Below are 27,588 nucleotides of genomic sequence, written 5' to 3' on the forward strand. Positions count from 1 at the left end.
TAAGTAAGGATTGAGGCCTCAGGGTGTTCTTCAAATAGCCCAGATTACTGGCAGTGTTCTAACCTGTCCATGTGAGAGCAGGAGGTGAGAGAGAGAGAGGTGGGAGGGGGGGAGAGAGATGGGAGGGGGGAGAGAGAGATGGGGGGAGAGAGAGGGGGGAGAGATAGGAGGGGGGAGAGAGAGATAGGAGGGGGGAGAGATAGATAGGAGGGGGGAGAGAGAGATGGGGGGAGAGAGAGGGAGAGAGAGAGGGGGGAGAGAGAGAGAAAGGGGGGAGAGAGAGATGGGGGGCGAGAGAGGGAGAGAGAGGGGGGAGAGAGAGGGAGAGAGAGGGGGGGGAGAGAGAGAGAAAGGGGGGAGAGAGAGATGGGGGGAGAGAGAGGGAGAGAGAGGGGGGAGAGAGAGGGAGAGAGAGAGAGAGGGAGAGAGAGGGGGGGGAGAGAGAGGGAGAGAGAGGGGGGAGAGAGAGGGAGAGAGGGAGAGAGAGAGGGAGAGAGAGAGAGAGGATTAAAGTCACTAAGGGCCAGGTAGAGGTCAATGGGAATGACAGCAGTATTGTTCCTATGCATTATTTATCTGTCTGTCTATCTCTGTCGACATGCATCAGTGTCACCCAAACTTCACACTAAAAGTCTAGTCATCATGTCTTTGAAGTAGGCAGGTACCTGCTCCAATGGTAGCAAAACTCTGTTTATACAGGTTTAATATCTCACTCTGTTCCGTCTCTGTTCTTCCTGAAAACAGACTGTGACTGAAAAACACAAAATGAACGTTCCGGAGACGATGAACGAGTTCCTCGACTTGTCGGATGACGAAGGTACTGTCAACCCCAGTTCCCCTCTCAACCCCAGTTTATTCCTTCTAGTGACATTTCCATGACAATAACATGTTTTTTTATTAGTGAAGGATGGATTGACATGTTTTTCTTAGTTTCTGCACGCTTTGTCTAACTGTGGATGGTTGTAGTGCTGGTGAACATGTGGCATTCGTTTCCCCCCTCCTGTATTCAAATCACAGTTATGGCCAACATGCCTGAAATTCTCAATGAAGACTGTATGTCAGATGATGAAGAAGGTATTTCCCATGTCCATTTCTCTACGCTGAGGTTTTCGATTTTGGTTTTCTATCCTTTTGACACCTCCCTCATCCTCACCCCAGCTTCACCTGTTGGACAAGCTATCTGTTGCGTCGTTCTTCTAATACCCAGCTGCACGCCTTTACCCTGCTGAACATTGACCTGGCTATGGTTCTGTTTACACAACGAAAGCCAGGAACTCTCTCAGTCTCTTAAGCTGCTTACACTGAATTCAGATTTCTTTGAGTGCGCATCTAAAGCTCCTGTCACTATGGCAGTGGTCCGTGTCAGCATTTCTCCGAAATGTCGTCACAGGTGAACCCAGCCAAGAAAGCCATGAAACTTTCAGGATCTCTCTCTGAATTTTTCCTGTTCTCTTGTTGTTCTATAGTTGTTGCCGGCCCCAACATTTTATTAGTATTTAGCTGTTTTAAGGTATCATAGGATATCTATGCATTTGTACTCAGGCCCTTGATTTGTATCCAAGTGTTTACAAAGTGTTTACTATATCTGAAGTTGCTTTATAAAGCTAATGTTTCGTTATCGAGACTTTTAATTATATCTTAGTGTCATGTTCCAAACTGCCTATTACCGCACCCGAAGAACACTTCTGTAATATTTATGGGATTGTCCATGGATTGTTGCTTAGGTGACCGCCGGCCGAGGTGTGGAGTTTCTGTGTCAGGTGAAACTGCTAGACTTACCAGATTACATCCACTCACTCATAGTTGGCCTCTCTCTCTCTCACACACACACACGCACACACTTACAATTATCCATCTGTGACCTTAAGACTGATAACAATGATTGATTCTTCAGTATGAGAATACTGTTCAAAATCATTTAAAATCCCCAAGAAAAGTTTTTAAACCTCGAAGAATTCCACAACATGCAAGTGATCGTAGTGTGTGTGTGTGTGTGTGCGTGTGTGTGTTTGTTTTCCTTCCTGTGAGGTAGTGACTGTGGATGGAAACATTTTGAACTTCAGCTAATGTCCTTTGGAGGCCAATCCTATTGAGCAGATGGCCATGACAGGTCACTGCTAGTCTTGGTCAGCTGATCTGATCTCACACGCTGATCTGATCTCACACCTTCTGTGGATGACAGGGCCTACTACTGTACTACTGATCTTAGATCAGATTGTATTGCCCTTGCAGAGCCTTGGGGATTTAGACTGGACTATTAGGGCTATTGGGTGTAGTACTACACTACACTTAACCTTATAGCTTGTCAGTGGCAGTTGATACATGTATCTGTCAGCTGTTTGCATACTAAACATACAGTATCTAACAAGATATATTAATACTTAAAGGTATAATGCATTTCAAATGCAGAGCTATCGCCCTCCTCCCCTGGCAGCAAATAAACTGGGGCTTTCTGTTATCCTGTATAGCACATTGTTGGTGGAAAGGCAACTTGTCGCTCACTTTCCTTTTCGCGTCTATAGTGGGGGTTATCTCTCCCAATGTCTACAGAAAAGTAATTGTTTACATGCTGGATTATGCCCTGCGAGGTCACCAAAGTACCGCTAACTACAAAACATGCGACTTCTCCATCGCTACACTCCATTCAGATGGTCTTAACGGTCGGAGATTCGACTCATTGTATCCAATGAGCTTTTGCTGAGCCGCCTACAAAGTATTAGCTGTCAACAGTTGCTCTCGCCACCAGACTCAAATGGCCTCCACTTTCGCTCAGCAATGGGATCTGTGTTGAAAACTCCGCATAGTTTGGACTTTGTGGCTCTACTAAGAGCAGTGAAGGTGGCGGTGCATTCCGCCTCTGCAGCAGCTTCAACATAAGCGTGGTTACATTATCCGGACGGAACAGTGACTGTCTGATAGGACTTCCAAACGGGACGAGGCAACTTTGGGTCCCTCTATAGCGTCACTCACCTGCTCAAATCGATCTCTGGAATTATTTTTGGGAAAGTTAGTCGTTTTGTGGACTTTCCTGCTGGAATAAACAGACTCAAACGGGAATATTTAAAGAGTGGAGGCTGATATGGCTGCTTTTGGCATTCTATGTAAGTAATGGGATTTTTTGCGAGGTGTTGTTTTGGTGGCACCAAAATTGGTGCATAGAACAGTAATTAGTCTGAGGATGATACTACCTTGTTGGATCGAACAGTTATGCACTCAGACAGAGACGAGGGAGAGAGAGCAAGGAAGAGAGCGAAGGACCAGGAGAGGGGAAGCTTGCTTTTCGTGACGTTATAGCTCAGTGCTGCATTAGCTCTATAAAAATATAACACCGCTTTTAGAGGTTGAAAGTCTGTATTTGAGTGGCGGATACTGTTTGGCTACTTGCGTGAGTGGAATAATGTTTCAGTTTTACAAACGGAATGCTACAGCGGTATTCGTGTTACCCATCCGAGCAAGAGTGCGGCAGTTTCAGAGGTAGGACTGCCGAGGGGAGGGGCTGCGGTGGATGACTGAAGTGTTGCAGGAGTCGGACATGAGGGAGAAGGGGAAACAATATTGTAGCGGTGCCGACCGGCGTGTTCTCTTTCGCCCAGCGAAACGAGGTGCCTTTGCCTTTCTTGTTGAAGCTTAGCTTTAACACTCAGCGCTTTGGCTTTTGTGTGTATCTAAACTGCGTTTGTTTTTGTTTTTTGCTTAGCAGCTGCAATGTAAACAGGCTATGGTGCTGTCTGTAGCCGGCCTTAGCTGAGTTATAGATCTTTCAACCTCTGAAAGGTCTAATCTCATCTCAAAATGCGCATTGATGCTAATTAATACTTGTTTCGGTCATTGCATTGCTGTTGATTGTATGACACCACATTGTATGTGGACAGTGGCAAAGTTGTGTGCTGGTCCAGTGCTGGAGCTACATAACTGTAGATGGCGATGGTTATAAATTATCCAAGTGGCGTTTTATGAGCAGAATAAGGTATTTTTTTTCCCAGTAGTGACGCAACCATTGGCCCACATTTCAGGATTGTCATTAAAGTAACGCTACTTTTACTCCAGGTGAGGATGCGATGACCGGTGACACTGACAAATACCTGCGGCCTCAGGATCTTAAGGAGCTGGGAGACGACTCTCTCCCGCAGGAGGGCTACATGGGATTCAGCATAGGAGCACGCTCCGCAAGGTAACGGGACCCAGTCCTTTAAAAAAAAAAACATTGTTCTGCTCTTGACCGTGAGTCAGCCAGCGATGTCATGTTTGTAATCGCAGCCATTAGCTGTTCATCCCATACATAGGTTTAATACCCACCCTCTCAGATATGTGTAGGATTTGTTTTGTGCAGATTCGGTAAATCTCAAAACAAAGAGGAGGTTTAAACTTTCCCTCACCGGACATTATGGAAGCACTATAAAACCGTTGGAAGGCCGCCATGTAATGATTCAGCCTGACAAAGTGATTCAGCATTCTGTTCGTCTCAAAGGGTGTCAGTGACAAACCCTAAACAACTTTGACAACTACTCTTCACCTATGGTCCCAGCATGTGTTATTGTTAGGGACACTGCGCTGTGGGTTACCCACACCAGCATTCAGACAACATAAGGGACTGTAAGAGTGGCCAGTGGAAAAACTGGCAAGCCCCAGTGAAAGTGCATCACCACATTGGATGAGAGTATTGTGTGGCGACAGCACATCATTGGCTGTCCATTGTGGTTGCCCTGACAGCTGGCAGTCGCATGGGGATGCATGACTGGCTAAAGACAACAACAAGGACAGGAAACAGAGAGAACAGCAGCAACGGCAAACATTGGAACAGCCCGTACACAACGTCTGTTTGACACCTCTCCAAAGCTATAGATTATGAATCTAATACGCCAGATAATATATGGAATTCTGCAGGCCTGTCGTCTTTAAAACTGTATGCCGCAACTATATAATGTATGTCATACTTCATATGGTTTGACCTAAATCATTCCGGCTTTTTGTTTTGGCGAATTGTGACTGGTTGTCTTGTCACTTGTAGGATTCATGTTAAGAAGTGCATTGTGGGTAGTCTCTTCAGCTGTGATATGTGGAATACTGTCATTGCTCTGTAACTACTATTATTGCTATATTATAACTATTATTAGTGCTCATAAACAGAATATGTGCACTACTGTGTGTGCTGACAAGGCTCTTTGCAGGGCTGTAAGTGCAATGCGATATAAATGCATTTAATTATTTCTATTGATTAATGAATGTATAATGCTGAGCAATTGCTTTTATTTCCTTACCTTTCTGTTTATGACATCGGCCTTGCATGGTTTGCTCTGGGACTGGGAAACAGTCTCACAAATGAAACACACACACACACACACTGCACACATGCTAACACACCACGCGTACTCTACCCACGCAAACCGCTACCCAGTTTTGGAGCACAACCCATGCAAAAGCAAAGCATCTATGTCATAAAAAATAATTAATAATAAAAGCCCACTGCACTGCTTTGAAGACTTCTAAATGCTTGGCTGTTCAACCTCCTATTTCTTCTTTTCCTTTTTTGTTCCTCTTCTGGCACACTTGGTTTGCTCACTCTAGCCCTAGGATCAGGTAAGAGCAGAAGGCCTAGTTATTTCATCATCCCCCTAGAACCTTCCCATAAACCCCTTCCCTTCTAACCTCTGACCCCACTCTCCCATCTCCGCTGTCTGTGTGGTCATCGTTTGGTGCCCTCTGTTTATATGGAGAAACGTAGTCCGAGCGGGTCAATTCTGTCTCGTTCACAGTGCCACCCCTAGTTCTCATCTGCCCACTATAACCCTAACCCTGTATCATGTTGCAGAGGATATCAATTAACCAGTACTAAACCAAAATCATGAATAGAAGATTATCTTGAATTAGAATGTTATGGCGATGGTGTTTTGTTTTGACGCGATGATAACCGTTGTGTTGGTTTGAGTTGTGTTGATTAACCCTCGTTTTGGTTTGGCGTCGATGTGGCCGGTTTTGTTTGTGCCACTCAATGTAACTTCCAGGGATCAAAAAGTAACCACCATAAACTCAATATCTGCATCAATCTCCCTGTAGTCTCAAATTGAGCCTGTGGAACTGAAGAGTTTTCATCTTCCAAAACGTCCTGTGACTGTAGTTTGACCTTTTCTGGAATGCAGAAAGGACATAAACTAGGCCGTCAAGGCCGCAGAGTCTTCTTGATTTAAGTCATGTACCTAATAAACCCCAAACTGACCTGTAGTCAGACTGCTAGAGGACAGACAGACACACACACACACAAACACACACACACAGCCTACACATGCACATTCAAACAGACACACACACACACTGTGCTGCTTGGCCCTATCTGACGAATGTCAGAGCAGCGATGGCAGTGTCGCACATCACACAATGAGCTCTTTGACAAATTGGCAAACATTTACTCTCTCTCTTAATGACACAGTCTCTGTCTTAAATTCAGGCTGTAACAAGACAGGGAGCGTGAAAGCGAAGGGCACGGGGGCTGGCTGGAGGGAAACAGTGTAGTGAATAGAGAGTAGAGAAGGGAAGAGGGGAAGACAGTAATTGATCAAGGCAGTGAGAAATAAAGGGTTGGAGGAGCAAGAGCGATTAAGGAGAGAGTGTCGGAGGGAGGTGAAGTCGCGAACGAGAGTGAGGTCGAGGGGAAGCGGGAGGGAGTGAGGAGACGTCCGTTGAGAGCATTCCAAGAAATTGATAGAAAAAATAAATGGAATTGAATTGAATTGGCAAGAGGGCACCGGGTGGGTGGAGGGGGTTGGCGGGGGGGGGGTTGAAAGAAAACAAAAGAGAGGGAGGGAGGGAATGAAAAAGTAACGGAAGAGAACTGTTTGGGCCACAAGCAGGGCCATAGAGAGAGAGAAAGAGAGAGAGAGAGAGGGAGAGAGGGAGGGAGGGAGGGAGGGAGGGAGGGAGGGAGGGAGGGAGGGAGGGAGGGAGGGAGGGAGGGAGGGAGGGAGAGGGCTGAGTGGTGATCCCCATTCAGACCATGGAGAGTTGCTTGGTAACTTCGGTTGAAGGCAATGCTGAATAAAGGGCTTCTCTCTGTGCTGAATAGCATGCCTCTCTCAAAATCGCTGAGCTCTGCAGTTTATCTCCCCCCCCTTCTATCTCACTATGTGCCACACAAATACACACATACAAATACACACAGTGAACACACACACACACACACCACAGATACACAGTTAATGCACACTTATAGATGCACACACAAACACACACACACACTAGGCCTGTACAGGAGGGGGTACAGTATGGGGGCTCCCACCAACGGCATGGGACGTTTCAAAGACACGAGACAAAAACCGAGCAGAGCAGCTATCTTGCTGCATTTTATCAGGGTATCTCTGCAAGAACAGGCAAGCGTCACGGCTACAGTGCACACCAGACTGCAGCAAAACGAAGAGACAGAGAGAGATATTGAGAGAAAGAGAGAGAGAGAGAGCACAGGAGAGGCCTTCTTCGAGCCGCCTGCTCGTTGAACTAAATCAAATAGACTACTGAGGTGAAAGGGAATCAGCCTTGATGTTTCTAAAATCCACCGCCACTACACGACACGCAGTCAGACTCACATCTGTTCTTGTGTCTAACCCCCCCCGCGACTCTAACTCACACCATTTTACATTTAGTCATTTTAGCAGACGCTCTTATCCAGAGCGACTTACAGTAAGTACAGGGACATTCCCCCGAGGCAAGTAGGGTGAAGTGCCTTGCCCAAAGACACAACGTCATATGGCACGGCCTGGAATCGAACCGGCAACCTTCTGATTAATAGCCCGATTCCCTAACCGCTCAGCCACCTGACTCCCACACCTTGCCCTCTTTGTTTGTCTCTTCACCTTTATCTCCTATACAAACAACACTGACCTCACTTTCTCATTTACATCTCTGAATAACAACACTTGTCTGTCTGTCTATCTCTATTCGGCTGTGAGGCTCTGATCTCCTTCTGTCCTCCAAACTCCACCACCTTCCTATTGCTCAGCAGGTCCCTGAAAGTCGCATCACGTTGTAACAAATTCTTTTTACTTTTTGTTTTGTTCTGTTGTTCCGCTCGCCTACGCTGGTTGTCGCGCGTCGCGTGGCGTGGTAACATGTAGCCTCCGTTCCTTCAGTTCGGATAGGTCCAACACGTTGAACCGCAGCTCCTACGCCAGGGACAGCATGATGATTGAGGAGATCCTCGCCCCAACCAAGGACACGGTAGGTTCCCTCCCCAGCCTCGCATCACCTCTCATCATCATCATCTCTGCCTTCCTACCTCGCCTCTACACCCGCTCACCGACTCTACTCTTCCCTTGCCTCGTTCTATTCTTAATTCGTTTTTTTTCATGAACTCTCTGTGTCCTTGTGACACTTCCTGTTCGGTCCTTTCTCATTACGAATCAGTGATTCATTTAGCGAATCAGTGATTCATTTAGTGAATTTGGGCCCGGGTTTCTATGGGTTGATCTCCACATGTATTGAGGTTTATGGTCGTTTATGGTTCAACTCGGGTTGTTTAGGGTTTATTTTTATGTTGAACTCATAGAAATACAGTTGTGTGTGTAAACTGCCACACTTACCATACACTCAGTAAGCCTTTTTAGGTGCCTGTGATGCAAAATACTCTCCAGCCTTCTTGGGTAAACCACACTGCTGTGTTTGTCTAGATCCTAGAGCATAATTCCGGTGGTGAGGATTCAGGAGCAAAAAAAGGATCTATAACTTTGTGTACTGTAAACACTTTTCCACAAGTTCAACTAACACATTCCACAAGATTTGTGACTAAAGATGGCAGAAATATGCCGTCCGGCCTCCTCTGCGTGCGTAAACGCTTCGGCTTGAGGAGCATGTCATTGCAACCCTGGGAACATATATTTATGGAGTTTAAAATAGAGAACCCCTCTCCTCGATTGCCCAAGTCGATGTATCAGATACCTCCTGTTCTCTGCAGGCCCAGACGCATCAGAGCACATGATAGTCAAGATTAGAGTAAATTATATTCATGTCAACCTTATGCTGAAATACTGTAAGATTATCACAGTTGCCTGTGATGGTTTTCTCACAAAGAGAAAATATGGGATTTTCTGTATTTCTATCCATGTATTTATTCTTTGAGTTCTGAGCCCAAAACTAGGGCCTGTACTAGGACATCCCTGAAAGAGACGACCACTTACTATATTCACTTTTCTGATAATGACAATATCCTCTCAACTGCCGTTCACCTGTGAGACCCCCTGTCCTGTTACTGATGTGTCTCTCTTCTCTCTAAAAGCTTCAGAGTGTCTGTAAAGACCTTTCCTACTTGGTTGATCCTCTCAATAAGGTATTACATGTCGACAGATGGTCTCTTCATCGGCCATGTCCTCACATCTTTCCATCCCATGTCACTGTCTCTGGATGTTTGTTTGTGTTCTGAAGTTCTCATTTCATTCCCGGGTGCTGGTCTCAGTGCGGTATACAGCCATCCGTTCTTCCATGCAAACTTGGTAACCCTGAATTCCCACGATCCATTTTTCATACAAACAGAACGATTGTTTCAATTGGACATTTCCCACGTTTGGGTTTCACAGCGGCCCATCTTTTGTAAAATATTTTATTTCTAGATTATTTAAAACATATTTTCCTGAATGACTGTACCTGTTGTATGTCATGTGGTTAGATAACAGCGCATTCTTCAAGAAGGTCAAGGGTCATCATTTTCTGAAAATCATAATCAGGGTTAGGAGCCGTGCAGAGTATTTGTCATTTCCTGAATGATTTACCAGACTTTACCATCCTCCTTCTCTTTCATCCGCCACCCTTCCTCTCCTCCACTCCCCTCTCCTCCCCCCTCCTCTCCTCTCCTCCCCCCTCCTCTCCTCTCCTCCCTCGCAGCACCTTGCAGTGACACAGGACCACAACTCGGAGTGTCTGCGTCGTTACAGCTGGACACCCGACACGATGGACCACAGTAACGCCGTGTCCAGTCCCGTCCACTCAGGGTAAGAGCTCCAAACTCCTTCCTCTCCTCTAAATGCTCACCTCAGTTTACGGTGTTTCCCATGGGTGTTTATGGCTAGGATGTATGGGAAGCTAAACTGAATCCAGATCAGTGCCCAGAGGCGGCCTCACCCCCAGAGAGAATGATCTACTTTGCAGACTCCATTTTAGATACAGTATTAATGAAGGTCCTCGCCAGCTAACCAGCTATCAGGAGTGTACTGCAGTGATGGACTGTAATGAGGTATTAGCTGCACTCCTGGGTGCGATAGCACAGTGGTGCGTCGCATGGATTGGGGGGGGGGAGTCTAGTCATTCTGGAGAAAATATGCTCTCACTGCCACATTTAGGATGTGCTTCTTTACACTTGTGTAGCTTGAGAGGAGTTTTAGAAAGGATGTGTGACGGTCTCTGACAGGGTTGAGGTGGAGGATTTGACTATGTGGCATGTTTATCTTCTTTCTGCTTCTAAGTTGGCTCTAGTTTGAATACAGGATAATGGCATCGTCATAACATGTATCTCTTCTGAATTCAAATGAGCCAGAATGTTTTTGCATAGTGCCATTTGAATTCCGTCAATTGATTGAAGTAGAGTAGATACTGTATGCAGGCATCCTGTTTGGTTCTGTTTTGTGTTCGTTGTGTAGCATTTCTTACTTCACCACCAAAAGCAGTTCATAGATAGTTGATACCCTCCTCCACCTCCAGACCTTTCATGTTTTCTGTTCCCCTTCATTTCCATCTCTTTTTGTCTTACATGGAAAATTGCATCAAAGCAGATCCTTACAAAACACATTGATTGTGCTGTGATACTAAATCTAGTACTGTTTGTTTTTTTCTTTCTTTATCTTCTTCTTCTTTGTTTTGGCCTCCTGCATTGTTTTGGTTCTTTATTTGCAGCTTGTCCTCCCCGCTCCCTCAATATGACTCCAGGTGATGATTGTGTCCCACTGATGTCACAGTTCAACTTCCCTGTCTCTCTCTCTCTCTCTCTCTCTCTCTCTCTCTCTCTCTCTCTCTCTCTCTCTCTCTCTCTCTCTCTCTCTCCCTCTCTCTCTCTCCCTTTCTCATTCTCTCTCTCTCCCCCTCCCTCTCTCTCTCTCTCCCTCTCTTTCTCCCTATCTCCCTCTCTCCCCCTCCCTCTCTCTCTTTCTCCCTCTCTCCCTCTCTCTCTCTCCCCCTCCCCCCCCCCCCTCTCTCTCTCTCTCTCCCTCTCCCCCCCCCCTCTCTCTCTCCCCCCCTCTCTCTCTCTCTCTCCCCGTGCTCGTCCCATCCGTCTGGTGTCTGGTCTGGTGTCTCATCCACTGCCGAGTACTTTGGTGTAGTTGTAGACACGTGTGTTTGGGTTTCTCTCACCAATGTGCCATCTCACTGTACATATAGAACTGATCCCCTCAGCTCACTCCCTCCCTAAAGAGCAGCTCTGTACCTGGCAACACACAGACGAGGACAGGCAAAGTCAAATAGGTTTTCCGTGGAGAGTTAAACACACCACTTACCCTCGAAGAACAGAACGTTCCATGTGCTTTAGGACAGGTTGTCACGCGCAGCAGCGATTCAGCACCTTCTCTAATCAACATTCAGAGGGAACGTAGAACATCCTAATCTAGCGTTATGCAACGCTGTGTTCAGCAAAGATTTATTATGAGACGATTACAGAATGTTTTATTATAGCTTGTATACATTACAACTTCAATGTCACAGCCCTTGTTTTTGTTACTATTTCTTGATAGCAGGGATGTAGTGGTAAGAGATAAGATGGCAAAACATGAAGTGAAGAAGAATGTTTGAAAGACAAGTGTTAAAACTTAGCAAAGCTGCGTCACTGACGACCGGCGTTTACGCCTCACTACATCCCTGGTAAATATTCCACTGTTAACAGGGTGCCCAAACATTTTATTTTGTTGAGTGTAACACGTCATATTGAACACACCCACTCATTTGTGAATGAATGAGTTTCTACCTGGGGTGAAACCTTTGTGGAGGTGTTTAATGACGATCACTGACCACTGCTTCAGAGCCATCAACCTTGGCAGGTGTCTCACCTTTGAGTTTCAGTGTTTTTATCTGACAAACCAAGGGCTTCACGCTTGGGAGTTTAGCTTCAGTGGTTATCCAAGTGTCCAAGCTCTCTTAGAGGTCAGAGGTGAGAACTGCCAGGTTTGAGAACTCGAAGCACCACCCCTTCCCCCACTCTCGTTTCTCTTCTTCACTTCCTGTCCTCTTTTTTCTCTCCCTCCTCCTCCCACTTCCCTTCTCTCTCTTTAATCGGAGTGTTTGGGTGTTCGGTGATCACAGCATGGGAACCGTCCTCCTCTCTTGTATCCGTGAAATGGCTTCTCTCTCTCTCTATCTCTCTTTCTTTCTTTCTCTCTCTCTCTCTCTCTCTCTCTCTCTCTCTCTCTCTCTCTCTCTCTCTCTCTCTCTCTCTCTCTCTCTCTCTCTCTCTATCTCTCTATCTCTCTCTCTCTCTCTCTCTCTATCTCTCTCTATCTCTCTGTCTCTCTCTCGCTCTCTCTCCCCTCCTCCGCCTCTCCCCGGCGTGACTCGCTTGTCTTTGTGCACCGGCAGGTTCCTGGTGAGCTTCATGGTGGACGCCCGCGGGGGGTCCATGAGGGGGAGCCGGCACAACGGCATGCGCATCATCATCCCTCCCAGGAAGTGCACCGCGCCCACACGCATCACCTGCCGCCTGGCCAAGAGGCACAAGCTGGCCTACCCTCCGCCCATGGTGGAAGGAGAGGGCTTGGTCAGCCGGCTGGTGGAGGTGGGCCCAGCCGGGGCTCAGTTCCTGGGGTAGGTGCCGACATCTGTAGCCCCTCCTAGTAGAGGCGCTAGTCACATGACCATGCTAACACCGTGAGTCTCTTAGAGCGCTCTCGCTTCTACATCCAAGGCCTGGCCATTGTGTAGTTATGATAAAATTCTACAAAATAAAGATAATTATGTTCATTGTGCAGGAAGAGGAAAGAAGTCCAGAGGGCTTATTCAAAGTCCTCCCCTTCATTTCAACAAGTCATATTTAATCTTTAATAAAACAATTATATTCAAGACTTGGATACATGAACCGTGAGCTGTTGTGTTCCAGCCCTGTGATCGTGGAGATTCCCCACTTCGGATCCATGAGGGACCGGGAGAGGGAGCTGATTGTGCTGCGGAGCGACAACGGGGACACCTGGAAGGAACATCAGTCTGACTATCGCCAGCAGGACCTTCTGGACATGCTCAGTGGGATGGACGAGGGTAAGTCTCCACACGGCCTCCTCCGTCATGGTAGGGAGGTTTCTTCTGAATTCTGAATCTGAGTTAAACATGTTTATTCACTCAGTATAAGAAGTCATCATACTACATTTACATTTACATGTATTCATTTAGCAGACGCTTTTATCCAAAGCGACTTCCAAGAGAGAGCTTTACAAAAGTGCATAGGTCACTGATCATAACAACGAGATAGCCCCAAAACATGACTAAATGAAAAATGTAACCGAACAGGGACACATCTGAATAGATGGTCATTACATTTCATTACATTTAGTCATTTAGCAGACGCTCTTATCCAGAGCGACTTACAGTAAGTACAGGGACATTCCCCCCGAGGCAAGTAGGATGAAGTGCCTTGCCCAAGGACACAACATCATTTTGCACACCCGGGAATCGAACCGGCAACCTTCTGATTACTAGCCCGATTCCCTAACCGCTCAGCCACCTGACTCCCTCTCATTAATCTTGTCGTCCGTCAGAGCTGGACAGTCCCATCGAGCTAGAGAAGAAGAGGATCTGCCGCATCACCACCAGGGATTTCCCACAATACTTTGCGGTGGTGTCCAGGATCAAGCAGGAGAGCAACCACATGGGCCCCGAGGGCGGCATGCTGTCCAGCATGACCGTGCCCATGGTGCAGGCCTCCTTCCCACAGGGGGCGCTCACCAAAAAGATCCGCGTCGGCCTGCAGGTCTGTAATACCTTTACCAAGTGTGTCTGACCTGAAGCATCCAGATAAAGTTCTTTCATTATTTTTCCTCAATAGTTGTATACTTCAACTGTATTACCTTTAGTGTTAGAAGTAAGTTCATTAGTTGAGGTATGTTCTTTGGAATTTCTGAGGAATATTTGGATCAAAACATCACATCGGGAGATTATATGTCAGCTAGGATTTTTCTGGTGAACATTGTTTACCTTTCTTGTAAAAGATTGGTCTATAAAGGATGGACCTAAAAGTGAATGAAGGAGAGGATATTCATCTCCTGTCTTCCTCCCTCTCTCTAAGGCCCAGCCCGTCCCCGATGAGATGGTCCGTTCTGTCCTCGGCAACAGAGCAACCTTCAGCCCTATCGTTACCGTGGAGCCCAGGAGGAGAAAGTTCCACAAGCCTATCACCATGACGATCCCAGTCCCGCCCCGCTCGGCAGAGGGTCACCCCGTCAGTCACCGAGGAGACTCCACCCCCTGCCTGCGACTCCTCTGCAGCATCACAGGCAAGTCCAGTTCACGACGATTAAAGGGATATTTTCACAGTTAAATGTATTTTTCCAATCATTTACACATTTGCTCACTGAATTTTTTTTATATCCACCGCACAGTTCATCAAACAAATTCCCTAGTGTTGTTAGCAAAGCTAATGAAACAGATATAGATGTTGGGATTTCTTTCCTCTTCGTGCATGTTTTAACCCTTGTGCTGCCTTCGGGTCACATGACCCAAAGGTTCATAACGAACCATCGTTGTGTTTACCCAATTTTACCCAATACAAAAACAAATAAAAATAATTTTCTTTTAACCTTCGCAATGTGGGGGGTCTGAGACAGCCCAACGGTTAAAAGAAAATGCTTCACTTTGTTTTTGTATGCGGTAAAGTTGTCGCAATACGATGGTGGGTCACAATGACTGATGGGTCAGAATGACCCGAAGATAACACAAGGGTTAATGTTGCTTCCAGTTGTTAGATCTCTTCTCCGGTTTGGTTTGCAAGGAGGCTCTGAGGAATGATGAAGGCCCAGGGTTTGAAACGGATGGAGCAGGGATTCAGGACTGTGTGACATGTTGTTTCTCTGTCCAGGAGGGACGTCTCCCGCTCAGTGGGAGGACATCACAGGGACCACGCCGCTGTCCTTTGTCACCGACTGTGTCTCCTTCACCACCAACGTATCGGCCAGGTAAGGCCGCTTTCACACACACACCTGGATCGCATCCTCTCTCTCTTTCTGCCTCTCTATCTGCTTTTCTCTTTCTGCTTGTCTTTCTGCCTCTCTCTCCCTCTCTCTTTCTGCCTCTCTCTTTCTGCTTCTGTCTTTCTGCCTCTCTCTCCCTCTCTCTTTCTGCCTCTCTCTTTCTGCTTCTGTCTTTCTGCCTCTCTCTCCCTCTCTCTTTCTGCCTCTCTCTTTCTGCTTCTGTCTTTCTGCCTCTCTCTCCCTCTCTCTTTCTGCCTCTCTCTTTCTGCTTCTGTCTGTCTGCCTCTCTCTTTCTGCCTCTCTCTTTCTGCCTCTCACTTTCTGCCTCTCTCTTTCTGCTTCTGTCTGTCTGCCTCTCTCTTTCTGCCTCTCACTTTCTGCCTCTCTCTTTCTGCCTCTCTCTTTCTGCTTCTCTCTTTCTGCCTCTCACTTTCTGCCTCTCTCTTTCTGCTTCTCTTTCCGCCTCTGTCTGTCTGCCTCTGTCTTTCTGCCTCTGTCTGTCTGCCTCTCTCTCCCTCTCTCTTTCTTCGCTTCTGTGGCTTGACTTAAAACACGTCAACACATCCCAAGTGACCGAAGCCTTAGAATCTTTAGAATCTTAGAAGCTTAGAATCTTTTAAAGAGTTTCTTTTTACACCAGTCGGTTACTGTAAGCAGAGTCACGCCTGTCCTAATTGAATTGAGTCATGTGGACGCTGTAGAGCCGGATATGAACAGAGCAGTCCTTGGTGTTATTACAATTAGATTATCTCAGTCCTGTCATGTGCCTCTGTTCTCCTCTCAATGTCACAAAGTTTATATGATTAGATCTTCAGACCATAGATGATTGAGTTTGCAGAATGTGCCTGTGATTCGATCAAGCCGTAGATGGAATTTGGAAATATTAAAGTCTGGAGAGTTCAGGACGAGGTATGATAGTCATTACGCGGTGTTTTGATTTTCCAAGCGTACGTTACATCAGTCACTCTAAGACAGATGATACAGTCAAACACTGCAGATGCCAGTGACGCCCCTCTCACCAAAAGAGAAAATGAGGGATGTGTCGGGGTAATCGTGTATCATATTAAACATTAAACCATCAAAGATGAGCCGTCAACTCTCTGTAGCTAACTTCCGAACAGAGACGATTGATCTGACGTTCCCCGCACCTCCTCCGCTCCCCGCCCGTCCTCTCCAGGTTCTGGCTCGCAGACTGCCACCAGATTCCTGAGACGGTCAGCCTGGCCTCTCAGCTATACCGGGAGCTGATCTGCGTGCCGTATCTGGCCAAGTTCGTGGTGTTTGCCAAGATGAACGACCCGGTGGAGTCTCGTCTCCGCTGCTTCTGCATGACGGACGACAAGGTGGACAAGACCCTGGAGCAGCAGGAGAACTTTGAGGAGGTGGCCAGGAGCAAGGATATTGAGGTGAGCCTGGGCTACACTGTGAGCTCAAGTTCGAGGGAGTCAGATGGCTGAGCGGTTAGGGAATCGGGCTAGTAATCTGAAGGTTGCCAGTTCGATTCTCGGCCGTGCCAAAATGACGTTGTGTCTTTGGGCAAGGCACTTCACCCTACTTGCCTCGGGGGGAATGTCCCTGTACTTACTGTAAGTCGCTCTGGATAAGAGCGTCTGCTAAATGACTAAATGTAAGTTCAAATATTTTATTGTTAGATGCACAGAACAACACAAGGTCAGACTGGCATAACATAACATATAAGTACACAGGACATAAATTACATCTATGATAAGATCAATATAGTAAACCTTCTAAATATACAAATAATATACAAAATTCAATACAGTATACTGTATAATCTAATACACTTAATAACCTATACTAACCTTATAAACCTATACTAACCTAAGAGTGTGTGTGTGTGTGTGTGTGTGTGTGTGTGTGTGTGTGTGTGTGTGTGTGTGTGTGTGTGTGTGTGTGTGTGTGTGTGTGTATGTTGAGGACAGGGACAGGCAATCTTTGCTGTCTTTTCCATGTGAAGGGGGTTTTCTTGCACAGAACTGTAGACGAACGACCCTTCGCTTAGTTTCTGAACGTACTTTTGTTATGATGTTGTTTCAGGTCTTGGAGGGCAAGCCTATCTTTGTGGATTGCTATGGCAATCTGACTCCCCTAACCAAGAGTGGACAGCAGTTGATTTTCAACTTCTACTCCTTCAAGGAAAACCGTCTTCCATTTAACGTGAAGGTACCACCTTGTATTCTCTCATATCTTGTACTGGATGTAAAAGGAATCCAGAAACTGTCTTTCATTTATGGAGTCACGCCAATGAACTATGGTCCCTCAAACATGCTGAATTAGCGATACTAAAAATAGGATACCAATAAATAAACTCAGTCACAAATGTTTGTGTTTTTGTAAATGATGCATAATGAATCATCTTTTTAGGTCAGAGACATGGGCCAAGAACCCTGCGGGCGACTTTCCTTCCTGAATGAGCCGAAATCCACTAAAGGTCTTGCACAGACCGCCATATGCAATTTGAATATCACACTGCCAGCTCATAAGAAGGTAGGATCCATATTTGAATGGTGTTCCCTCAAGTCCATGTCATGTCATCTTCATGTAAATGAATGGGTTTGACAAGAGAGATGTTGAAGTCAGGAAGACAAGTTTAAACTTCTACTTACTTTAGAAAAGCTGCTACCTGTGTCTTTTATTTGTACTGTCCGAAACCAATGACATGTTCCTTCCAAACACGCATTCAGTCCGAATTGTATCGTACCCATTTACTTTAGCGTACTACAACATTACATTGGCACTTTTCTTTGTTTTGATTTGGGGGAGGGTTTTCTGTGCAATTTCCACGAACAGTTTTTGTGAAGAAACTCCATAGAATGTAGAGTTGCTGTTCGCTGTGCTATCCTGCTGGGCATTCGGATTTTCGTTGACACAATTCCATGGCTTTTCCCAAGCCCATGTGGTTTTAGCTCAACTGCACCATTCTCATTTCCTGGTTTTTATTTCCACCCCACCAACTGCCCATCCCACCATCTTTCTCCTCTACCGCAATGCATCATGGGAACCACCAGGACATGGAGTCTGATCCTGACGATGAGGTAAACAGATGACTCTTCATCATGGCATGCACTGCTTCCTTAATGTTGTTGTTTCTGTTGCTTTAATCGCGAACCCCAGCAGCTACAGACTAATCATCTTGCATGGTGATGGATCTTTTATTTTAATTTTTTTCGTATTTTAAATTGTCAGTGTAGCTAACTGCTGTGAGTAGCTAAACTATTGGTGACAAGACGCGTCACGTTGCATGACGTCAAGGTGACGGTTTTTCCCGGATTTACGGTTGTCATTACTATTGACCCCATCCCAAGCCTAGTGGAGCGATGTGTCTGACACACCCCGGCTGGTTTTTCCATCTATATCTTTCGTTCCATATGTGTTCAGTGGGCCAGTAGTAAACTCCATCCCTTCTCCACACTATTTTAAGACGGATCTGGTGACAAAACTCATCTGTAAAACTCACAACAGCTCATGGACTTCTTATTGGAGTAGGCTACTCACGCATTGCATGTGTTGCTCTATATACAAAGTTGTGAAACAGCTACCAAGGCACCAAGATCCCACGGCGACTCAGACATGTGCATGAATATAGAATCTCCTGACTTCACAGTACTGTCATACGCAGTGCTACAGACAATAGGTGTGTTCGACTTCACACAGCACCGGATGCCATTGGCTGCTTCAAGTCAGCCGGGCTGCAGGCGGCTGTAGGCGACGCCGGCGCTGCATGAAGTCGAACGCACCTAATATGTCGACCTGAAAACATGGACGCAGAGATTTTCGCATAAATTAACCAGCCGTTGACCACAATGCACGAGGCATCTTAAACGTTTTTCAAAAGCACAAAATAAAACAGTCGAGTGGAAGTTATAGAGATATAGCACACACAACCTCAGCATTTCTAGGACCATCTAGCCTATATTTATTTATGTTTTATACATCTTTTGTTGTTTTTTGTTTGTTACAGACTGAAAAGCCAGATCGACGTCATACCTTTGCCTCCTTAGCTTTGCGTAAGCGCTACAGCTATCTGACCGACCCTGCGGCGAGTGAGTCTAACACTTTCACTTTCATGAATACATCAATTGGTTCGAGATGTCAATAAAGTTTATCAGTCATATCCGATGTAGCTTTGTACAGTGTTTAACTCATACATCCATAGCGTAGATGTACATACATGAGAACACTGTGTATTTTCACCATGAACACGTCATTATTCAAACTCGTCCAGAACGACGCACCTGCATGGTTTAGTGCCTAAGCTCCGCCCACCTTCCCCCATTTTCAAGTCTTTCAAATGTCGTCGTTTCTTTGTCCACTGTGTTTTTGTTGTGTCATTGTACACGTGTCGACCCAAACACAGCTCTCATTGCGACATTTATATGTTTCCAAACGCATCTTAAATAAAGTTGTTTTGGATGGTTTATTTGTTTTTTATTTTTATGTCAAGTTCTTCTCGCTCTTATTGGCTTTGTGCTTTTGTTTCAAGGAGATAATGAGTTTGCTGGATGTACTGTACTCCACTGTAACACTGCTCTTGTTGAAAATCGAACCTGTATTTGTACCTAAATTAAAGTCAATAGGATTTTGGGGGAATTTTTTCGTTCAAAAATACACCGGAACATAACATAAAATATTAAATAACCAAACATGTAAAAGGCACTGTAGCAGAGAGGCAAATGGATGAAGCACATCATAAGTCAATAGAATGATTGGTCGTTGTTTTGGTGCTTGTGCCATTTTTCCCTTCTCCATCATTAATTCAAGCATTTCTGTTGCTGCATTATGCTTCATTTTGTGTCATCTGGTACCTTCTCAATCGTGTGACAGATCATCGACCTTCAACCATCACATCGCCATATCATCCACGTGTAGATAGTTACTACCTCTCACAACTTCACCAGTGTATAATCTTACTGCTTTGATGAATGTTGTACTAACTGACTCAACTCTCTCTCTCTTTCTGGTTTTTCTGTTTCTCTTCCGTTACTTTACGTTTAAATTTATGTTAAATTTGCTTATCCAAGAAACAACTGATCGGAGTTCGCCGAGAACACAGCCTACTGGCTACGCTTACAAACCTGTCTTTTCAACGCGATCTTATCAGGCGTGGTCGGCTGTTCCTGTCGCCGTCCCTGGGCAAGCCAGGTCTGGGTTCGGTTCCCCCACCAGCTCTTCATCCAACACGCCCTCTGCCTCTCCACTGAAGTCCGTCTGGTCCATTACCTCAGCCTCGCCCATCAAATCCAACTTGGGAGGATCCCCGGCCAAGTCAGTTAGCGACATAGCCTCTCCCATCCGGTCCTACAGAACCATCTCATCCCCCATCAAGACTGTAGTTCAGCAGGCCCAGTACCCAGTTCAGGTCAACCCCACCCTCCTGTATTCACCTGGCAAAAGTGCCCCAGATCCCGTGTCGGTAAAGGGCCTGGCAGCGCTGTCGGCTAGGACCTCTCCTATCACCACCGGAGGGGGAGCGGCTCTACTGGAGAGATCGTCCATCGCCATGACCCCGCCTGCCTCCCCCAAGTCCTCCCTGAACATGTACAACTCCACTCTGCCATACAAAGCTGTCATAGTAGGCTCTGGTGCAGCCTCCAACTCCTCCTCTTCCCCCATAAAAACGGTCCCAGGCCTCTCCTCGGTACGCTCCGGAGCAGAGCCCTCAAGCCCCTCGAGGGGTCTGTTTTCCTCCCTCTCCTCACCCATTAAGTCCAACCCGCCCCCCAGCGCCGCAGCTTTGATAAACGGAACGGTTTCCCCCACAAAGTACCGCTCCTCCTCCCCAACATCTCTGCTCCCCAGCAGCCTCCAGGAGCGGATACAAGCCACCACCAACGCGGCCACCACCAGCGTAAACGCGGCCTTCGAGGAGGTCGAGAAAACGTTCAACTCCTGCTCCGCGGGGTACGGGACTCTCAAGTCCTTGTCCTCCTCCGCCTCCTCGTCCTACCAGTCCATGAGATCTTCCGCCTCCAGTTCCCTCTACGCCTCTCTGAGGTCGCCCCCCAACTCCACAACCACCGTCACATCCAGCACCATGACTGTGCCGGTCTACTCAGTTATGAATGTGCTGCCAGAGCCCCAGTTTAAAAAGCTCCCTGAGGTCTCTAAGTCAGCAGCTGCCCTCTTATCCCCCCGGAAGACAGCCCTCCCTGAGGCTAACGTTCAAGCGCAGTCGTCCTTTGCCAGAACTCTCTCACCCGTCAAATCCCCCTTGTTTATGTCCCCAGCTGCCCTCAAATCCACCACATCTTCCCCACTGTCGTCCAGCCAAGAAATACTAAAAGACGTGGCAGAGATGAAAGAGGACTTGATACGTATGTCGGCCATCTTGCAAACAGAAACAAATTCTGCCTCAAAAGGCTTCCAGTCAGACTCGCCCAAAGAGGCAAAAATAGAGGATGAGGAGCCATTTAGGATCGTAGAGAAGGTGAAACAGGATTTAGTGAAAGTGAGTGAGATACTGACTAAGGATACAGTCAAGGATGGCAAGGCAGCCCTCACCAAGTCTGCCCTGGAGGAGGCACAGTTCTCAAGAGTGCCAGCAGATCCGCCCGCTAGCAACTGGAGTTATCCTCCGAGATACGAAACCGTAGTACCGCAAATTAAAGCAAAGACTCTACCAGACAGAGAATTTAGTCTAGGAAAAGATTTAAAGCTTAGAAGTGAGGAGGGTAGGAGAGACGGAGAAGAAAAACAGAAACGAGTGTTGAAACCTGCCGTTGCCGTGCAGGAACACAAGCTCAAAATGCCACCTATCAACATGCGCTCCTCTGCTTCAGAAAAGGAGCTCTGTAAACTGGCAGACGTGCTGTTCGGGCCCGATGTCGTCCTAGACTCCCCAGACGACATCTTGCACGATCAGGACAAAAGCCCTCTCTCTGACAGCGGGTTCGAGACCAGGAGTGAAAGAACCCCTTCTGCCCCTCAAAGTGCAGAAGGCATGGGCCCAAAAGCACTCTTCCAAGACATTCCACCAGTTATCACTGAGACTAGGACTGAGGTAGTCCATGTCATTAGGAGCTATGAGTCCCCAGAGGACAACAAACAGCCAGGGATAGAAGATTCCAGGGCAGTTAGGTACATAGATTCAGAGCCTAAAGGGCATCTGAACCTGAACGCATCCACACCCGATCAAAACAAATGCTTTCAAATTAAAGTCAGTCCCGAGGAGGACAACATGGGCAAAGGCATGCGAGTGAAAGAGGAAACTCACATCACCACCACGACACGCATGGTCTACCACAAACCCCCTAGCAAAGAGGCAATGTCAGAGAGGTGTGAGGAAACCATGTCCGTTCATGACATCATGAAAGCGTTCCAGTCAGGTAGGGACCCCTCCCGAGAACTCGCCGGACTGTTTGAACACAAAGGAGGAAACGAGGAATCCTCCCAAAGGGTCCTCGAGGACATGAACTCAAAACCCAAAGTTGAAAGGATAATCGAAGTACACATCGAAAAGGGAAATAAAACAGAACCGACCGAAGTCATCATCCGGGAGACGAGTAATCACCCGGAGAAAGAGATGTACATCTACCAAGGAAACGGCGGTGGGATGAGGGAGCTGACTCACAGAGGGGACTTGGACTGTAGCCCCCGGCATGAACACGAGGAGCCCGAGGAGTCACTGCCCTGTTACCTTGAGTCCTCCAGAGTACACACACCCATGTCACAGGAAGAGGACAGCCGGCCCAGCTCCGCACAACTCATGGCTGACGACTCCTACAAAACTCTCCGGCTCCTGAGCCAGCAGTCTGTAGAGTACAACGACGACGAATCGTCGGAGCTCCGGGGAGAATCGTACAACTTTGCGGAGAAGATGCTCCTCTCTGAGCAGCTGGAGTCATCTCACTCTGACACAGAGGAGTACCTGAGAGACAGGTCTCGTTTCCACTCCCCAGATAGGAGCAGTCATAGTGAGTGTAGGTCCGGCGGGCCCAGGACAGAGTACGTGTTGAGGTCATCAAAGAACGTGTCAGACAAATCCGGCAGAATGTCCAATTCAGATGATAACTATGACAAGTTAACGCTGTTACAATATTCTTCGGAGCCAGGTAGTCCAAAACAATCGGTTTGGATGCGGGTCACAGATGACAGACAGGCTAAGAACAGAGAGAAGATAATTTACGAAGACAGGGTAGACAGGACAGTCAAAGAGGCGGAGGAGAAGTTGAGTGAGGTGTCTCAGTTTTTCCGTGATAAGACCGAGAAACTTAACGACGAGCTGTCCTCACCTGAGAAGAAATCTCGCAGGCCGGACTTCCGGGAAACACGTTCTGGTCCTAGCTCTACTCACAGCAGTCCTGAAAGATCAACTTATAGGAACAGTGGCGAGGACTGGAGCAGAGACAGGTTTAGAGACAGGTTTGGCACAAACGATAGGAAATGTGCCAGCTTACCCAGCAGCCCAGAGAGGAGAGTCCTGCTGCAATACGATGATAGCGACAAAAGCAAACAGGGAGATAGCACCTCACAGGGAAGCACAGGTGAGGCCCCTAAACCTTTTCAAATGTCATCCTCTAAAGTCAGTGCTGTGAGGCTCAAATTTGAGCAAGAGGCTCAGAAACAAGACATTAACCCAAAATGGGGGCAAAATTCAAACCCCCCTGTGAGAAAACTGCAGGAAAGTAAACTTCCGGTGTACCAGGTTTTTGCTGGCTCAAACCTTCCCCAAACGCCAGACAGCCCAGGAATCCAGAGGAGAGGTTTAGACAGTGACTCTAGAGGACAGACTCCCAGTGGTAATAGGTACATGTCATCCTCCCCTAAGCATACTACGAATGGAAAGGAACAGGAAGAGATAAATATATTAAAGACTTGGGAGAGTCAGGGAAATGGGAACTACAAATCCCAACCGACAAAGCTATCTCACATCCTAGTTCCTGATACAGTAAAGGAAGGAAATGGTGCTGAATCACTGAGGGAGCAGTGTTTCAAAGAAGGGATGTCCAGTAAAGAGGAGACCACCCAGAAAATTATATACACTGAGCTGGTGGTCCGAGAAAGCCCAAGTAGTTCTGATGGACGCAATGTTAGTCTAAAAAAAAACTCGGAATCACAAATTCCTGTTAGAATTCCCTCTGGTTTCTTAGAGAATCATCAGTCCACCTCATTAAAGCTAGATCCCTCTGTTAAACTGGGCGATAGGGCAGGGTCACATATACCTACTTTAGCTAGAAATAGGTTACACAGTGGCTCCGAAGCCATCAAATCTACTAATGTGTCATCCATAGGAAAATCCGCAGATTCATTAAGTAGTGTAGTGTGTAATGGTGTTGATAGCGACCAAGTAGAGTACTTGGACCAAGTAACTCCAGTTGTTGTGACCGAGGGTTTCAAAGACATTAAGCCGTTGCCAGTTTATGTTAGCATCCAAGTAGGCAAGCAGTATGAAAAAGAGACCGCCACTGGGCAGCTTGGAACCTACAAGAAGATAGTGAGTCATGAGAGCAGGACAGTACACGAGACTCGGGGGGGGTTCCACTCTGTCAAACAACAGCCAGCGTCTCCTCACGGTAGTCCAGAGGACGACACACTAGAGCAGGTGACGTTCATGGACAGCTCTGGCAAAAGCCCCGTCACTCCAGAGACTCCCAGCTCAGAGGAAGTGAGCCTGGCCTCCAGGACGCCAGACTCTGTCATAGGGTTCATGCCCGGTATGCCAAGCCCGATCCCCGAAGAGTCAGAGGAAGAGGACGGAAAGACCTTCATATACAAGGAGTCTCCCCAGGAGAAAGCCAAGCCGGTCTCATCAGAACCCCCAAATAAAAAACAGGAGGCGGGGCAACGAACCAAAGAGAAAAGGGTGGCATACATCGAGTTCCCTCCACCTCCACCCCTCGAAGCGGAGCATTCCGACCCTGAGAAGAGGGGGTCGTGCGCTTCCTCAGAGGCCGAGACGGAGATGATGGAGGTGAACCTTCAAGAGGAGCATGACAGGCACCTCCTGGCTGAGCCCATCATCCGGGTTCAACCTCCCTCCCCGGTGCCCCCTGGAGCTGACGACAGTGACTCCAGCGATGACGAGTCGGTCTTTCATCCCATCCCGACGAAAAAGTACACCTTTAAGATGAAGGAGGAGGGAGAGAAGCGTCTGAAGGCCAAAAAGTCTGAAAAGAACGTGACTCAGAAGGAGTCTGCCGTCAATGGCGTTGTGAAGGGAGAAGATGTGGACTTTGAGCAAAACGGCAACGACCAGTCAATCACTGACTGCTCCATAGCAACGACCGCTGAGTTTTCCCATGACACGGACGCCACCGAGATAGACTCCCTCGATGGATACGACCTTCAGGATGAGGATGACGGGATGAGTGAACAAGACCCCAAAAGCTCCAGCCTATCCATGGACGGTAAAAACACAGACCGTTCCTTCAACCAGTCAAAGCTGGAGGTCATAGAGGAGGAGAAAACACCGTGCGAAGAAGGCGGGGGAGAGAACGCAAAGTCGAAAAGCTCCGAAAACAACGAGAACGAGGAAAGGGATTACACCCTGGAGGGAAGACATCCTGAGAGACTCACTCAAACTGAGAACTACTTTGGGTACCAACTAGAAGAGGAGCTCAACTCCACCTTCAAAACCGTGGCCACCAAAGGCTTAGACTTTGACCCTTGGTCCACCAAAGGGTCAGAGGATGGCGTGTACGAAGCCAAAGCAAAAGATGAAGATCCTAAGCCTTTTGGCCTATCGGTGGAGGACAAGTCTCAGGCCACCACACCAGACACGACCCCCGCTCGAACCCCTACTGACGAGAGCACTCCTACGAGCGAGCCTAACCCCTTTCCCTTCCACGAGGGGAAGATGTTTGAGATGACCCGCAGTGGTGCAATTGACATGAGCAAGCGGGACTTTGTTGAAGAGAGGCTTCAGTTTTTTCAGATTGGTGAGCATTCCTCTGATGGGAAATCAGGGGACAAGGGGAAATTGGGCCAGAGCCCTGGGGTAGTAGCTACCCCCCAGTCAAAAACAGGGGAGAGGGCGGGCGAGGTGACGATAGACACCACAGACAGCACACCAGCAAAGTGCAGCCCTGCACAGACTGACACTGGTACTGGCTGTCCTGATGTCCTCTCTGGTGACCCGGTAGCCGAGACCACCTCTTCGTGCACGATCACGGCCTCTAAAGTTGACCCCAAATTACGCACCCCCATTAAGATGGGCATAGCAGTCTCCATAACTGTGAAAAAAGACTCAGGGGAGCTCCCAGATGGTAAAGCGGAGCTGACGGAGAGTCACATGCCAGAGTACGTTAGTATAAATAGTCAGCTGGGGGAGAATAAGACCAGCAGACACGCAGACCCAAAGATGTCGGACACAAGAGATTACCCTGCAGAGAACTGCAATAACAACAATAACCTAGAGTCTTCTAGCATCCAGGCTAACTATATCCAGTGTGGTAGTGTTGTGTTTAATTTGCAGTCATCCTCCGAGCCCACCCTTCAGAAAGCCAGCAGGATCGAAACCTTGTTCTGCAGGGACTCGGCAGATAGAGACAGCGGTAGTGGTCAGAGTGAGCAGAGAAAGGCCGAAGCTAGTCAGGAGGCAGACGTGAGGCAGCCCAAGTCTAGACTACCAGTCAAAGCGTCAGGATGGTCGTTTCACACGCAGGGCACAGCCATAGGGAAGCAAAAGCCCAGACAAGTGGTGAAGGCAGAGGTCAGGAAGAGACCAGAACCTGCTGTAGCCAAGGTGGAGCCGAGGTCTAGAATACCAATCAAAGATGTTAAACGAAGCAGTGCCAGCAGCTCTCCTATATCAGTCCAGGTCACGCCTCAGTCTGCGAGGGTGGGGTCAGGCAGAGTAGCCATTCAGCTGCCCTCCAGGCTGCCACTGAAAGACAGGCCACAAGTCAGCGTCACAGGTGAGATGTCAGGGGGCAGGGAGAACCCTAGCGAGGTATGTAAGCGCACCATCGAGTACTTTAAAGGGATTAGTGGGGAGACCCTAAAGCTGGCCGACCGTCTGTCAGACGAGGAGAAAAAAACAGAACAGTCGGAGGAAGACAGCACCTCCCGGAGCACCTCTCTGTCGGACGCCTCCTCCCAGCCCTCCCGCTCATCCAGGTCTGGTAGAGGCTCGAGGGCTGAGGCCGGGGCCGGGGCCTTAAGGGCAAAGGTGGACAGGGCCTCCGGCAGTGAGAGGAGCAGGAGGAGTAGGCGGACTGGTGGGAAGGAGGGCAGTCAGGGTGCGGCGCCTCGGGCGCCCCCCGTCGCGGAGATCAAGCCTAGTTTGTAAAACTTTCACACTTGTTCAAAAATTCCTTTAGTTGCATGACGTCGTTGTGATTGATTGCCTGTGGCGTGTTTTTTTCTGTATTATTCTCTTCAAACAGTAGCTGTCATTTTTAAATGTCATTTGTCATCTCTGTACTGTGAACTGTACTGTCTTCGTCAGACCCTATTCTCCCCCCTACCCACCCCTTACTCCCACCCCCCCGAC

General features: G+C 47.6%; 1 protein-coding gene across 31 annotated transcripts in view; it reads left to right on the top strand.

The window, feature by feature from the left end:
* The window catches only part of ank3a (ankyrin 3a), a 104,253-nt gene that overhangs the window by 66,489 nt on the left and 10,176 nt on the right, over positions 1-27,588 (top strand). For 7 of the 31 annotated variants that reach the window (XM_062464260.1, XM_062464269.1, XM_062464253.1 and 4 more), the window contains 17 exons: positions 745-817; positions 1,018-1,074; positions 4,048-4,171; positions 8,103-8,205; positions 9,260-9,310; positions 9,862-9,968; positions 10,867-10,899; positions 12,538-12,762; positions 13,055-13,209; positions 13,707-13,918; positions 14,234-14,441; positions 15,023-15,119; positions 16,312-16,540; positions 17,193-17,318; positions 17,520-17,642; positions 18,164-18,190; positions 19,117-19,198. In XM_062464260.1, the coding sequence (XP_062320244.1) occupies positions 745-817; positions 1,018-1,074; positions 4,048-4,171; positions 8,103-8,205; positions 9,260-9,310; positions 9,862-9,968; positions 10,867-10,899; positions 12,538-12,762; positions 13,055-13,209; positions 13,707-13,918; positions 14,234-14,441; positions 15,023-15,119; positions 16,312-16,540; positions 17,193-17,318; positions 17,520-17,642; positions 18,164-18,190; positions 19,117-19,198 (2,032 nt within the window). The other 24 variants (XM_062464243.1, XM_062464245.1, XM_062464246.1 and 21 more) reach the window with 17 other exon arrangements.

Source organism: Osmerus eperlanus, chromosome 6, assembly GCF_963692335.1.
Source record: "Osmerus eperlanus chromosome 6, fOsmEpe2.1, whole genome shotgun sequence".
Lineage (NCBI taxonomy): Eukaryota > Metazoa > Chordata > Actinopteri > Osmeriformes > Osmeridae > Osmerus > Osmerus eperlanus.